This window comes from Thunnus thynnus, chromosome 9, assembly GCF_963924715.1.
Source record: "Thunnus thynnus chromosome 9, fThuThy2.1, whole genome shotgun sequence".
Lineage (NCBI taxonomy): Eukaryota > Metazoa > Chordata > Actinopteri > Scombriformes > Scombridae > Thunnus > Thunnus thynnus.
In genome coordinates this window covers 19,517,338-19,531,844 of record NC_089525.1, presented here as the reverse complement: position 1 = coordinate 19,531,844, position 14,507 = coordinate 19,517,338, and the positions used below count along the sequence as shown (strand labels likewise).

The following is a 14,507-nucleotide window of genomic DNA, read 5'->3' as shown; positions in this document are numbered from 1 at the left end:
TTTTTGACAAATAAATAAATTAACCTCATTTAATGCCAAGGCCATGTTCAGAAAAACAACAGCACTGTGCAGCTGGGAAAAAAAGGAGAAAAAAGTGTAAATTCCTGGTAGATTATTTTGTAAAGTTAACACTTTCTTTCTACAGTGACGAAATGAAAAAAAAGATCCTGTCTCAGAGTATTTTAAACTGACAAGCTGTGTTCTGGCATCTGATAAGCCTTCAAACTGATGGATCTATCACTCAAACTGGACTCCCTGGATCGTACTTCATCAACTCAGCACGTCCCTGCCAACGCAGCCCCTTGCATTTTTGAATGCCCTGTAACAGTATGTATATATATAATTATATATATTGGAAAATATCCGGAATAATGTTGTGATAATGATTTCAATCATATCCTGCAGCCCTAACATTAAATAATTCAACACTTGAAAATAAAAAACATAAAACATTACAACAGAGGAATATAAAGTGCTACATCAGGTAATAATGACAAATATTCAAAGCTGCGTAGTTATTTTTTTCTACAGGGGGACAACAGGCCACAGTCACTTCCTCTGCATTTTTTATAACTACAATTAAATAAAAGGTGGATGAAGGGATTGAAGTAGTTGAACGGCAAATATGCAGTTTCCTTTGTATTTTCTCTCTTTGATGGTGCACAGACCGGTGAAGCCGTAATGTAGAAAGAGTACGGTGGAGTCAGAGTGAACAGATTACATTGTTGTTGGTGCAAGAGAGAAAAAATATAGTTAGCTGATGTTGTGACTCTTCACATCTACTAGGCTGGTAGCCGGAGTCTGGTGGAAAATTAACACTCATCGACGCTGAGCGCAGATTTTGAACAAATGTGGACAGAACAAGGAGTCAGATGGGAGAGTCAGACTCATCAGGGTCAAATGTGATCCTCCCATTACAGATTAAAGATGTGTGACTGAATCATCAATCAATCAATCAGACTTAATTTGTATAGCACTTTTCTTACAAATGAAATTGAATCCCCCCCGACACACACACACACACATCCACACACAAAGTGATAAATGACTTTGTAATTAATAAACCACACAGAAGTAACAGCACTCAATAAAAACAGGAACTGAGGAAACGCGATCATAAATCTCATCAATTTGCAATGAGCAAACACCAGGTGAAGATAGAAATAGATAAAAACTCAAAATAAGGTAATAAAAAGTGAGATATGGAAAAAGAAATGATAAATGAATAAATAATAGTAATAAAATAAAATGGTAGATAAAAAGTAAATTAAAAGTTAAGAGCACAAAATAGAATAATAAAATACTAAAAGAGAGGAGATGTATTGAAGTAAGTAAAACCAGAAATAAAAGGTATTAAAAGTAAAACAATCCAAACAATGAAAAATAAAATAAAAGGATATACCAAGAAATAAAACAGACAAATACACAAATAAATAAAGTTCAGTTAAAAGCCAGGCTAAAAAGGTAGCTCTGGAGTTTGTTTTTAAAGATATCAACATTCTCTGCTGCCGTCAGGTCTTCAGGGAACTGTTCCCGAGACGTGGACCACAATCATAAAAGGATACCTCACTGTGGGTTTTCGTTCTGACTTTTGGTATAATTAAAAGTCCACTACCAAAAGACCTGAGGGTTCTAGTGGGTTCATAGGCTAAAAGCAAATCTGATAAATAGGTAGGACCAAGACCATTAAGAGCTTTATAAACCAATAAAAGGATCTTAAAATCAATTCTGAATCAAACAGGCAGCCAGTGCAGAGACTTTAAAATTGGTGTCATGTGTGCTCTCTTTCTGGTCTTTGTCAACACACATGCAGCTGAGTTTTGAAGTAATTGTAATTGAGCTCTATTCTTTTTTGGGAGGCCAGAAAGTAGAGCATTACAATAGTCAATCCTGCAAGTAATAAAAGCATGTATTAGTGTCTCTTTGTTGGCTTGAGAGAGAAACTGTCGCACTTTGGCAGTGTTCTTAAGATGATAAAATGCATTCTTAGTTGTGTTTCTAATGTGAGGTTCAAAACTAAGATCTCTCTGAGTTTGTCTCTCTGAGCTTCAGTACCAATAACCAAGACTTTAGTTTTATCCTAGTTGAGCTGTAGAAAATTCTCTGCCATCCATAACTTGATATCTAAAATACAGTTAAAAAGGGCAACTATTGGCCCTGAGTCATCAGGAGACACAGCGATATAAAGCTGTGTGTCATCAGCATAGCTCTGGAAATTGATGCCGTGCCTCCTGATGACGTTTCCAATTGGCAGCATGTAAAGGTTAAAAAGTGTAGGTCCTAAAATTGAACCTTGAGGAACACCACAATTCATTTTATAGCTTTTAGATGAACACTCATCCATCCTTACAATAATTCTTTATCGATAATATTTGAACCAATTAGAAACAGTACTAGAAAGACCAATCGGATTGTGAAGTCTACCTAAAAGAAATGGGTGATCTATTGTATCAAAGGCGTAATTTAAGTCAAGTAGTACTAATACAGAAAGTTTTTTATATCCATATTGGACCTGAGGTCGTTTACAACCTTGACAAATGTCTCACTGCTATGATTGGCCTGAAAACCAGATTGATATTTTTCAGAAGTATTGTGGGAGTTCATAAAATCATTTAACTGATTAAAAACAATTCTCCAAAATTTTACGTAAAAATGGCAAATTGGATACTGGTCTGTAGTTATTAAGAACTGAGGGATCTAAATTGTTTTGCTTCAGAAGGCGGTCTTAAGAGCAGTAGGGAAATCACCCATCTGAAGAGAATAGTTAACAATGTTGAGTAAATCTTCATCAAAGCTATAAACTGTCGGATGTGAGAATCTAAAAAGCAGGTTGTGGGTTTTAATTGAGAAATAACTTTGCCAAGCATCTCATCATCAACCATGACAGATTACTCCAGTGTTTCCTCACATAAAAACAAAGGTTCTGGGGTATTAAAATTCATAGGCTGACATTGACATAAATTTGATCTAATAGTGTCTGTTTTATCTCTGAAGTGGACTGCACACGCTTCACATATGGAGTTGGTAGACATACTGCTAGACTTCATAAAAACAGGGTTAATTAAACGGTCAACGGTTGAAAAGAGGATTTTGGGGGTTATTCCGGTTGTCGGTTATCAATTTTGAGAAGTGTGCTTGTCTTGCATGTTTAATTGCCTTATTGTAAGTCGTCAGCTGTTCACAGAAAATTTGATAATTGACCATTAATTTATTCCTTCTCCATTTTCTTTCTGCTATTCGACAGTTTCTTTTTAATTGTTTAATTTCCTCATTTCTACAGGGAGGTGTTAGATTAGAAGTAATCTTTTTCAGTTTTAGTGGGGCCACTGTGTCAAGGATTGACCTTAGTTTACTATTAAAATTATCTACAATAAAATCACAAGAGGAGAGTAAAATGTCTGCAGGAGTGTCGCATAAGAGATCAATAAAAGTTGCAGCCACTTCAGCAGTGAGATAGCGTTTCTTGACAGTTCGTTCAGGAATATCCTGTTGTATAAAACCATTGACAGTAAAAAAGAGATTAGCCCCATGACACCTCCAGAGGGATCATTACTGTTGAGAAGCTGCAGTAATGATTTGTCACACACACACAGACACACTCATTCTTACACAGAGCCTATTGCTCCTTAACATTGCTGAATATAAATAAAATAAAATGCATCACACACTGAATATATAAAGACACTTTATGAAGTACAGCAATGAGGCTAAACCAAGGAAAACCCATAATCATTTATTGATTCCTCTAGATAAATATATACCAATCATAAAGGAAGAGCTGGAGAAGGATAAGAAGAACCTTTACGCTTAGACACGAGTGAGATTTGGATCGTGGTTCTGCTGAGAATCAGCAAGTCATCATTAAAATGCTGTCAGTTTGCTGGATAACCACCTCCAGTTTCATGTGATATGAAGGAAGCTATATAACATAACCTTTGATAATCTATGCAATAGGAGAATATTAGTGTCTAATAGCCATGTCTGTGTATAAATAGACTTTGATTGAAATACTTACTATTCTTTCTGTGTGGATTCATGCACTCAGACTAAGTGATTTCTCAGGGACCGCACTCTTCTTCATCAGTTAGAAGCTCGATGAAGGACTGTCATGTTATTCAGACAAGTTTCTTTCAATCCAGATCTGTGGACTCGACTGTAAGCACAACTCTCTCATACCAGTCTGTGGTGCAGACTTTCATCCACACACTCCTGGGGCCTCATTTATAAAACAGTGTATTGGATCCATACCAAAAATGTATGTGTGCACAAAAGCCGACAATGGCGCGTGCCAAAAAATAATCAGATTTATAAAACTGTGCGCACGCATGAATGCAAGCATGTTTCCCTTTATAAATCACAATCAACTTGAAAATGTGCGCATGTGGATGAACCTCATATCCCATCCCCTACACTCCCGCAATTAACCATAAATGGTCAGTGCAAAACCCCTCATGAATATTGATGTACATGTTGTTCCTGTGAAGAACAGCAGCAGTAACAGAAGAAAGTTTGTGAGGCTGATGGCTGCAGCAGCTGTTAATGCAGTCGATGCAACAAGCGAAACAATTCCCAAAATTAAACAAAGTGGTCAAACATGGAGGTAGATGTCAAGAAGCGCATTTCTGCACACAGGGTATGGACTAGTGGAGGCACGGTGACACCAAAGCTCAACACTTGGTGTTTGTTAAGCATCTACTGTATATAGACACATGCATGATTGATGAGACCACACCCTCAATATCTAAAATACAATAAACACTGTATACATTTATATTTACTCCAAAATCCAGCACACAGCTGTTTCTCTAATTTACACAATCTATAAATGAGTGCAGGTGGTGAAGATGTGGTGGTGAGGTGACTAGAGCAGGCAGAGTGTGTGTGGCAGCCACCGTGGTGTCACCAGCGCGCTTTGTGCGCCTGACAGCACAGTCGTGTTCACTGCAGCGATTTTACACATAAAAACTGTATGAAAGCTAAAATCAGACTTGGTGATTTATGCAAAGTATTAGAGGATATTATTAAAAATCTATAAACAATCTGTTCTTCAATTCTTTAAAGTTATTTGATGTCATCTTGGATTTCTACAACTGATGGTGATAATTTCATCAGTTAAATATTGTGGTTGAGGTGAAAAGAAATCAGTATATTCATGCTTAATATCGGGGAAAATCAAGCCAGACTTTCCAGAATCCCTCCACATCCTGGCACCATCCTGGCGTTTCAGCGGTGCTGTGCTGTTCCACAACTGACCCCGAGTGTGAGCACCATACAGCCCGGCCCTCTCCTCTGTGCTCTGGGAGTTGGAAATGTGATGGTGAGAAAGCGCATCGCACTCAATATTTCATTAATAGTTCAATAATAAATCACAGGTGTATATTTTTAACATTTGAGTTGGCTTATATCTTTTAAAATCAAAAGGTGCTTATGGAATAGTTCACTACAAGCACGAGTAACTCTGCTGGCTTGAAAGTTTATGATAAAGTGGATCTATAATTAACATTTGAAATCGAAATAAAATTTGAAATTAAATGTGCGAGAGGAATGATTATACAGTCTGGCTTCAATTCACCACCTCACCATCTGCATCACCAATTTCCCCAAATTTCTCCAAAATGTTGGTATGCATGGGTCAGAGTTTCCATACAGGTACGCACATTCTCCCATCAAGTTTGTCTTTATAAATCATAACTTTTTTGTGGGAAGTGACATACACCTCTTTCAAGCCCCATTTTGTGTGTACGAACCGGTTATAAATGAGGCTCCTGGTCTTAGTGGGACACAGAGGCATCGCACATGTAGTTTTTGATAAGTTACTATTTCAGCAAGGCTCCTCGTCCATTCTTAAATGATTGCAGGCGGAATATGTTCTGCTGAAACTGCTGCTTGATTCAGAAGAGCAGCAGAAATGCAAATATTATGTTCAGCACACAACTCATGTCTGCTGCCCATCATTTGGGTAAAAAAGAGTGAAATATTCACATTCTGAAATTCATATATTCATACTACTCACCAAACACTGAAAGAAAAATGAAAGCTAGACTCAAAGGATAGGTTCACAATTTTTCAAGTCTTTCTTGAAACAACATTGAAACAGGTTTCTCTTGCTGTAATTATTCCTCCTGTTCATACTGACCATTACAAGATCCCTTCATAATGCACTTACAATGTAAGTAAAGGAGGACAAATTCCACAGTCCTCATTTTGAGCATAAATGTAATTAAAAGTTTATTTGAAGCTAATATGAAGCTTAGAAGCTTAAAGACTTTTTTAGTGCCAAATTCCCTCTTTTGGTTACTTTACTTCCACAGCAGCATAAAAGGAAAACTGTCACAGACACATAGAGGGAATTTTTTACTATAAAGACAGAAACTTCAGAAGATATCCACTTTATTTGACCTAAAGCTTCATATTATCTTCAGATAAAATTTAAATACATTTTTGCACAAAACAAGGACAATTTGTCCCCCATCACTTAAATTGAAAACATGTTTATAGGGGATCTTTTAATGGTCAGTATGAACAAACGGGATGATTATAGCAAGAAAAACCTTTTTCAATGTTCATTTGGGTATCTGACTATTGTTTTAAGACAGACTTGTGAACCTATCCTTTAAGCAAACTAAAACTTCTACTTACTGATCGCCTGTATTATTAAAAGCACTATGAGTGCTGTAAAAATAGATGGCAGATGGCACATTACCTGCTGCACGCATAAAAATAAGAAAACAGCTACCCTGTCCTTATACCATCAAAAATACAAACTCACCAAATTATTAAAACATTTATATAACAGTATAAAAAAGAGTGCTGTAACAAAATCAGGGATGATATCTTTTAGCTCAAAGCATCTAAATGAATTAAATGTCAAAAATAACACAGAAAGCTGGTGGAAAGTCAGATTTTATAGAGTTTTTCACATTTTCTTGCATTTCAGTCACTCTTAAGTGATCAGAAAAAATTTCACTTCCTGATCAGTATTGATTAAAGCTGTGTTTCCAGATGGTGGAATTGAACCAAACACAAACTAAAGATTAGCAATGATCAATGGGACTTTTTACTGGGGAAAAAGTGACCCTGTCATGACCCTTTTTATGTCCAGAAAATTCTATTTTATGTCAATAAAATCATTTATTGAATTACATTGAATCATATTAAAATGCCTGGTTGTTATTGTGTTATCTCTCTGTGGTATTGAGGTATCCATGTAGAAAAATAATAGCATGGTCAAATATTACAATAACTTATAATAAGATGGGTTTTGATATAAATACTGTATTGAACAAAGAACTGTGTAAAACCTACATGCTATTAAAATATTCGCTACAACGCTCATCTTTAGGTGAATTTAACAAATATATCTTTTAGATTGGAGCTATGATTTAGGTCAGCTGAAACCAGCTTGCCCCTTCCCCAAGGTTTCCTCTCTTTCAGCTCTGTATTTAAAATGCCTTGTTATTAAGAACAAAGTACAAATAGCTTTTTGGCAGCCAGAGCCCTGTTCCAATGCCCGCGCGTAATGAGCCGATCCTGCTTCGCTAACCAAATATCCTCCATTGATCGTGGTTAGCTGGCAGGATTTCCTTATCAATGGATACAGCGACAATTTCTAACAACAAATGAGGCTGTAAAGAATCTCGAGGAAGTGCACGGGAGAACACATTTCATGCTTTCATTATGAATTTCTGGTTTTGAAGTAAGATCACCAGATCATATTTCAAAAAGTCTCAAACACTGTGTTAAATCTTTCTGCCTAATGGCCTCCGATCCTCTGAGGATTGGATTAAAGAGCTTCTTCTGGGTTTCTTGTGTGCTCTGGAGTCTGCGGCTTGTTAACTGTGTGTGGGTGTGTGTGTGTGTGTGTGTGTGTGTGTGTGTGTGTGTGTGTGTGTGTGTGTGTGTGTCTTTGTCTGTTTGTGTGTCTGAGAGCGAGAGAGTGCACTGTGTAAATGTCCATATTAATTAATCTTTAGACTCGTATTGTTTTGAATTCTAATCAAGATAAATGTGACCCACGAGGGTGTAATAGTCTTGTCTATTTTTATGCGGAGAAAAACAAAGGAGATTACTTTTGGGACTTTTACAGCTAATTTATTACTTTCCCTCCTGTTTCTTCTTCAGGAATGTTCACTATCGTTAGCTTTCCATCCAAATGTAGCGCAAACTGTAACCAAGTTTCCAGGAAAATCAACAGAAGAATGTTTGAATGAATACGAGTTTCCATCCACTGCGATTATGCAAATATTAGGAGTTGGGTTGTCGAGATAAACAGCTGGTGCTGATAATTTTCCAGTCAGGGGCCATTAAACCATTGCAGAAGAAGAGGGCAGCAACAAGATGATGTAATTAAAAGAACGTCAAACCAAAACAATGTTAAAAAAAAAAAAAAAAAGGCAAAACACTCCACACAGATCCGCTGCTATTTTTTCCTCTCTTCAGTGGACGTGTAGGTCACATGTTAAGTCTGTTTCCTTTGCATTTTGTCACATGTTACTTTTATCAATACACCAACTTTTCCACCTCAGCCAAGCATAAAAAGTTCTTTGCAATATTTCAAAATTTTGTTTAATTTTCAGCTTTTCCTCTTCATTTTCTTCATTTTTTTATGCGCAAATTGAAAATGCAAATACAAACAGGTGAATGGAAATGTACTTTATGATTTTTATACAGTCTATGGTCAAAACTAGCATTATATAACCTGTCTGATTGAGCGATCAGTCAGGAAATAAGCACACCGCCCGATGACTGACACTGATCTTCCACTTATGGCTACAGTCAATATGACGGGTAAGCTGTTCATCCAGGGGGACTTCATGGACCTGCTCCAAAGCTGCATCCCTTATTAAGAGGGAGAGAAGCAGCTCACTCCTCGATGCATGATTTGAAACAAAGATAATACATTTTGTTTTAGATACATTTAGCTCAATTATTAGCTTATTATTTTCTACCCAATTTGACACACAGGAGGGTTGCAGACCTCTGGTTTAATCTATAGCGATACATTGTATTTTATAAGGCTATCATATGTTGTTATATTAAGTGCAATATTTCCGTCTGAAATTTAGTGAAGAATAAAGAAGCAGAAAGTGGAAATATAAAAAGTAAAATAAGTACTTGAATAGATGTACTTTCCACCACTGACCAAATATTCAAGAGCCATCGTGCCACATATTTTATTAAATGACTAATTTTGGTACAAACATTTATCTGCCAACGTGGCGGATAGCCTTCTGAGGTTTACTTGCCAAACTGAAAATCCACTTCCATTCGGCGCTTGCTGGTGTTAATTTCAGACCCTGGTGGCAGACTTAGGCCAGAGGCTCTGCTTCCCAGCTGAGATCATGTTAACCAACCTCAGACCAGACCTTGTGCTATGGTCAGCCTCACTCTATCTCGTTTACATCATCAAGCTTACAGCGCCCTGGGAGGATGCAGTGGAGGAGACCTATGGGCACAAGAAGCTGAGGTATGCTGAGCTTGCAGCCAATGCGCAACAACATGGCTGGAATGCAAAGGTCCGAGTGGTTGAATCAGGCTGCAGAGGGTTTATAGCCAGATCAATATCAAGGCTACTCTGGGAGATGGGAGTGTGAGAGAAGGCCCACCTACGAGCACTCAAAGACGTCTCCAGTGGCTCTGGATGAAGAGAAAGGACTCCACCTGGGCCCTCAACTGAGTAGATGACATCTAGCGGTTGAGCCCAGGATGCCGGCATTCACTGCTGAACCCTCTGGAGGTGTCGTGGGCCTATCAGCGAAACATCAAGGAAAGAGGGCGCCCACTTGATAACCCAGACGATGACATCACTCACTTGACCTAAGAGTCTAAGCAGCAAGTCTCACATGTGCGATTAAGTGATATTAACATCTAGTCCTACATAACAGATCTGTTAAGAAAAAAACGAAGTCTCAATACTGGATTAAATCCATCGTTGAAGTGGAATTTCTTTTCTGTGTCGAGGCGGTGGTCCAGCTAGGTCTTATAACAGCATTGGGATTCACGCTGAGAGCAACACGCTGAGCCTCATCAGAATGAGTGGTGGCGTCGACATAGGCGTGTAGAGGCTGGTTAAACTACATCTCAACTACAGCTCTCTCTGTTCCTCACTCTGTCCCCCCCCCACCCCCCCCCCCCTCTCTCCTCCTCCTTCAATTCAATACACTTAGATTCATTTACCCTTTATTTAATCAATTAGTCCAATTGAAATAGTTTTTCACAGACCTGAGAAGAAGAAAGCATTCATTAACTTGACAAAGGAAATACACTGTATGAATTAGTCAAGCACTCCAGCAGCTACATGACAGCAAAATATGAAAAATATATTGTACAAAACAATTAAATGCAGTGAAAGACATTGTTGCTGTAAACTTGAGGAAGTGAGGAAGACTAAGACTAAGAAAATGTCGTTTCAAAGCCTCTTGTCAGTTTAATAAAGGTGCAAAGTACTAGAGACAGTCCCAGTAAAGTGTTAATGTGAGAATCATTTAAAATCAGCTGGTGTGATCTTGTAGTAGAGCATTTTGGTGACCTGAGACATCCTCTGGCAGCCGTGTTGGAGGTCATCAGTTCTTGGCAACAGTGGCGTGGAACTACTAATTTGGTTTTGTAAAGTAGCTTGCAGGCTAATTGTCTTGATAACAACCCAAACAAAACAGCTTATTTCTCAGTTTGGATACCAGTTAACCTTGTCAGACTGCTGTCCATAATGAAAGACCCACAACATTCCTCCAGCGTTTCCTGCCTGGATGTTATATATTTGAAAATTATTTACGCACATCCTCTACACCAGTGACAGGAGTGCCTTTATAGCTGCCCAGGTGTGCTGTTAAAATGAAACATTAAGTGTGATTAGTATACAGGGGGATAAGAGAGAGTAATTTACTGAAAGCCGAGCCTGGTTCCAGACCTCTGAATGGCTGCTCACATCACCATTTCTTTCAGCTTTTAAAATGAAGATGAATAATGAAGTTGTAGTGCTGGCGCCCCACATAAAGGGCAGATGATGTTGTTTTGGCAATGGAAGTGAAAGTGGATGGTGAGGAAGCAGGTCAGAAGGCAGGAGTACATACAGACAAGGTTATTAACAAAAATATGAAACAGAGGCAAAAATGAACCCAAAGGAAATTAAAAAAATAACTTAAACTGAAGCAAAAGAAAAGAAGTTAACAAATAAAATCTGCAGCCTCATAGGAAGCTGCTATCTGCTCTCTTCTTTCACACATCTCAATTGATCAATGACTGGCCTTTTGCCATCTCAGCCTCACCTGACTGGAACATACCATCTTCTCAGGTCACCACAGGACTGATACAAAGCTTTCAAAACATACAGAACAACATTGATGCAAAATTTCTGTCACTGCTGACGATCACAATTTATCTGTGGGCAGACAGGCTCAGTCGTGATTGCAGCAAATTATACAGAATGACATTTACTAAATGACTACGTGACTAAATGCTTAGTGCCGCTAGGTGATGCACATCTGTTGTCACTATTACTAATTAAGCAGACGATTTGTCCAACAGTCACAAAATTCTTTCAAAGAAACACATCACAGCAGGACAGAAGCGAACAAAAAATAACATTGTAAATCATAAACTATGCAAATGAAGCATAAATTCTGTTAATTTTGCAACATGACTGATATTAGCAGAAACATTGGACTGAAATTAGTGATTAAAACCCCCCAAAAAACACTAGAAATGTTGGGAATCAGGGCCTAGTGGAAAGAAAGAGGAGAAACCTTGTGAAAACAAAACTGGAGATCAGTCTGCTATGGCACAAACTGTGAAAAACATGGTTTACTTTGCACCTAACATGCTTGCAACCTAAGTGTGAAATTTTGATGTGATTTAGTGCACTCTGTTTCGGTGGCCTGGGGGGAGCATGTTTGACTCACCTGTGACTAAGAGATCCACTGATACAGTATTTAATACATATAAGAATGAGGTTTCCAGACTCAAGCTGTCAGTTTTGCTTAAAAACATCATCAGGAGAAGTTTGGTGTGAGAAAACAGCTAATAATTACCACGTGTGCAATCTGATTGCATGAATTAGGCTGATGATGACACAGGCCTACACAGTTTGAGTAACACATATAAACACCACACATACATCAACACATAGAAACATCTATCGCCTGGACTCTATCACCCGCAAGGCTGGTGGTGACAATAGGCCTTTTTCACAGCAGACGTTTTGACTTCTCATAGCAGGGAAAAGTGTTACAGGTGTCACTAATAACATTAATGATGGCTCTGTTCACAGTAAAGCCATGACACTGTGACAGAGAGCCGGCACACACAATACCAGCACCCTGAAAGTGGAGCAGCAAAATGGAATTCAGCCATTGTTAATTAAATTATTAACACCAGCGCTTTTCCTACTGTAACATGTCAAAATGTCCTCTGTGAAAAAGGACTGTTCTCGCTGCAGCTAGTAGACCTCTTCTTGCCCTGCTTAACCACCTGTTCTCTCGCTGTAGGCAGCTCAGGTTTTATTTTATGGGTAAAAAGAAAAGATGGATGGCATATTTTGCCTCAGGACCGCACAGTTCACAATCTCTATTATTCCCTGTCTTGAATATCAAATTTGATATTTTGCTATTTTAAAAAAAAAAAGCAACAAAAACCTATCCCCACTGCTACTCTCCTGGTGTCCCTAAGGTGTGTTGCTTAATTTGTTCACCCTTGTGTGACTAATCTGCCAAACCAAGACACACATCATAACAAGTCGGATAATCAGGAGATGAACTCTGTTCCAGCCAAGATACGAGTCTCTCAATGAACGTTAACTGTAACTGTATTTGAAATCTGCATGGACAAAGTTGAATGTATGACATTTTGTTATGTTTGTTATGTTAGAACTGAATTCAACACCTGTTATGATTAACACTTAAAGAACTTTGAAAAGTGGGAAGACTCGGGATACATTTTACTCACTACTCAAGCAAGTCTCTCTCACGGTGGTGGTAAGACGTGCTTCCTCTTCATCATTCTTATCTTTTCTCTCTGCAGATGTGATCCACACCGTTGGGCCGATAGCACAAGGAGGAGTTGGAGAGAAGCAGAAGAAAGCTCTGAGGTCGTGCTACAAGAACAGCCTGCAAACAGCAACTGCAAATTCTGCACGTTCAGTGGTGAGAGCGCAGGGATGAGATGAAGGGATGATGGGACCGGGTTACAGGGAATGAGAGGGATGAGGGAAGGCCAAATTAGCTTTCTGACAGATGCTAGCAGTAAATTAACCGAATTTATAATTTTTAATATATCTTCAAGGTGAATAACTGTAATGTAAGAGCTGAAATGTTACTCAGTTCTCTCTACAACGATCACAACAAACAACTTACTACGAGTTGTTTGTTGTTGTGGTGGAGAGAAGGAAGGAGTGCAGATATCTGAAAGAACCAGTGAAGACTGGGACACAAAGATAAAAAAAAAGGGAAGAAAACATAAAAAGACAGAGAGGAAGGAAGGAAAAAAGCAAAGGAATGGAGTCAGGACTGTGTGACCTGAGCTTAAGAGAGAAAAATCACATCAGGACTTTTCAAAAGGAAACTGCATTCGAACTGAGAGGAATGAAGAGAGAGAAAAGAGGAGCTGGTGGGAGGAGTGTTGAGTTGTAAGAAGGTTTTATGAAACACCAGGCAGGAGGTTTCACAATAGAACGAGGTGTTACAGTCAAAGAAAAAACACCAAAGCAACATGAAAATAAAGTCAGAAGAAGAGTAGAAGAAAACAGGCTCAGGGAGGCCGTGTGAAGATAAATGCTCTGTTTAGAGTTTCCAACATTCAGCTAGCTTGATTCTTTTTTTTTTTTTTACATTACTACAACAGTTAGAGCATTTGTTACATTTTCTGTTACATCCACAAATATTTGCAATGTGTCATCTTACCTTCAACATGTATTGATGTTGAAGGGATGTTATTGTTGACTCCTGTTGTTGTTGTTTTATCGTAGACTCAAATTATATTCATAGCAGTGTGTACAGGTTGGAGAACCGAACTTGTTGACATTTATACACTTGTCATGTTCACTGCTCCGTCATACAGCCTTTCTTCTAGGTACATGAATTCTGTTAAGCATTTTGTTATTGGATTTACTTCCACGAAGTAATATGTTTGCTTCTTGCCTTCAAGAGCTCGTACGTCATGTCTGCTCTCACCCTGAGTTGCCAGCTCCTCAGTCCGGTCAAACAAACAGATCTGGAGACTCTGGGAGCAGCCTGGCATCTGCTCAAGCTGCCGTATTTGACAGCAGGTTGAGAACGAGTCAGATTCAATTTAGTTTGATGTTTACTGGCCGGTTTACTCAACTCAAGACCGAGGCTGTAGCACAGACTAGTTATAATCATTAAGATCTATTTCATCATTTCAAACACTATTTTTAAAAACTATCTGTGCTCTGTGTTGGTTCAGCAGTCGCCATTTAATGTAGTTACATTTAGTAATTACCTCTCTAGTCTGCCTTTCTTGTGTAGGATTTAAATTACTTACACACTTACAAGGGA

General features: G+C 38.4%; 1 protein-coding gene across 6 annotated transcripts in view; it reads left to right on the top strand.

The window, feature by feature from the left end:
- Positions 1-14,507, top strand: part of macrod1 (mono-ADP ribosylhydrolase 1) — a 127,989-nt gene that overhangs the window by 98,785 nt on the left and 14,697 nt on the right. For all 6 annotated transcript variants that reach the window (XM_067599492.1, XM_067599490.1, XM_067599491.1 and 3 more), the window contains one exon: positions 13,015-13,136. In XM_067599492.1, coding sequence (XP_067455593.1) covers positions 13,015-13,136 — 122 coding nt within the window. The remainder of the gene's footprint in view (positions 1-13,014; positions 13,137-14,507) is intronic.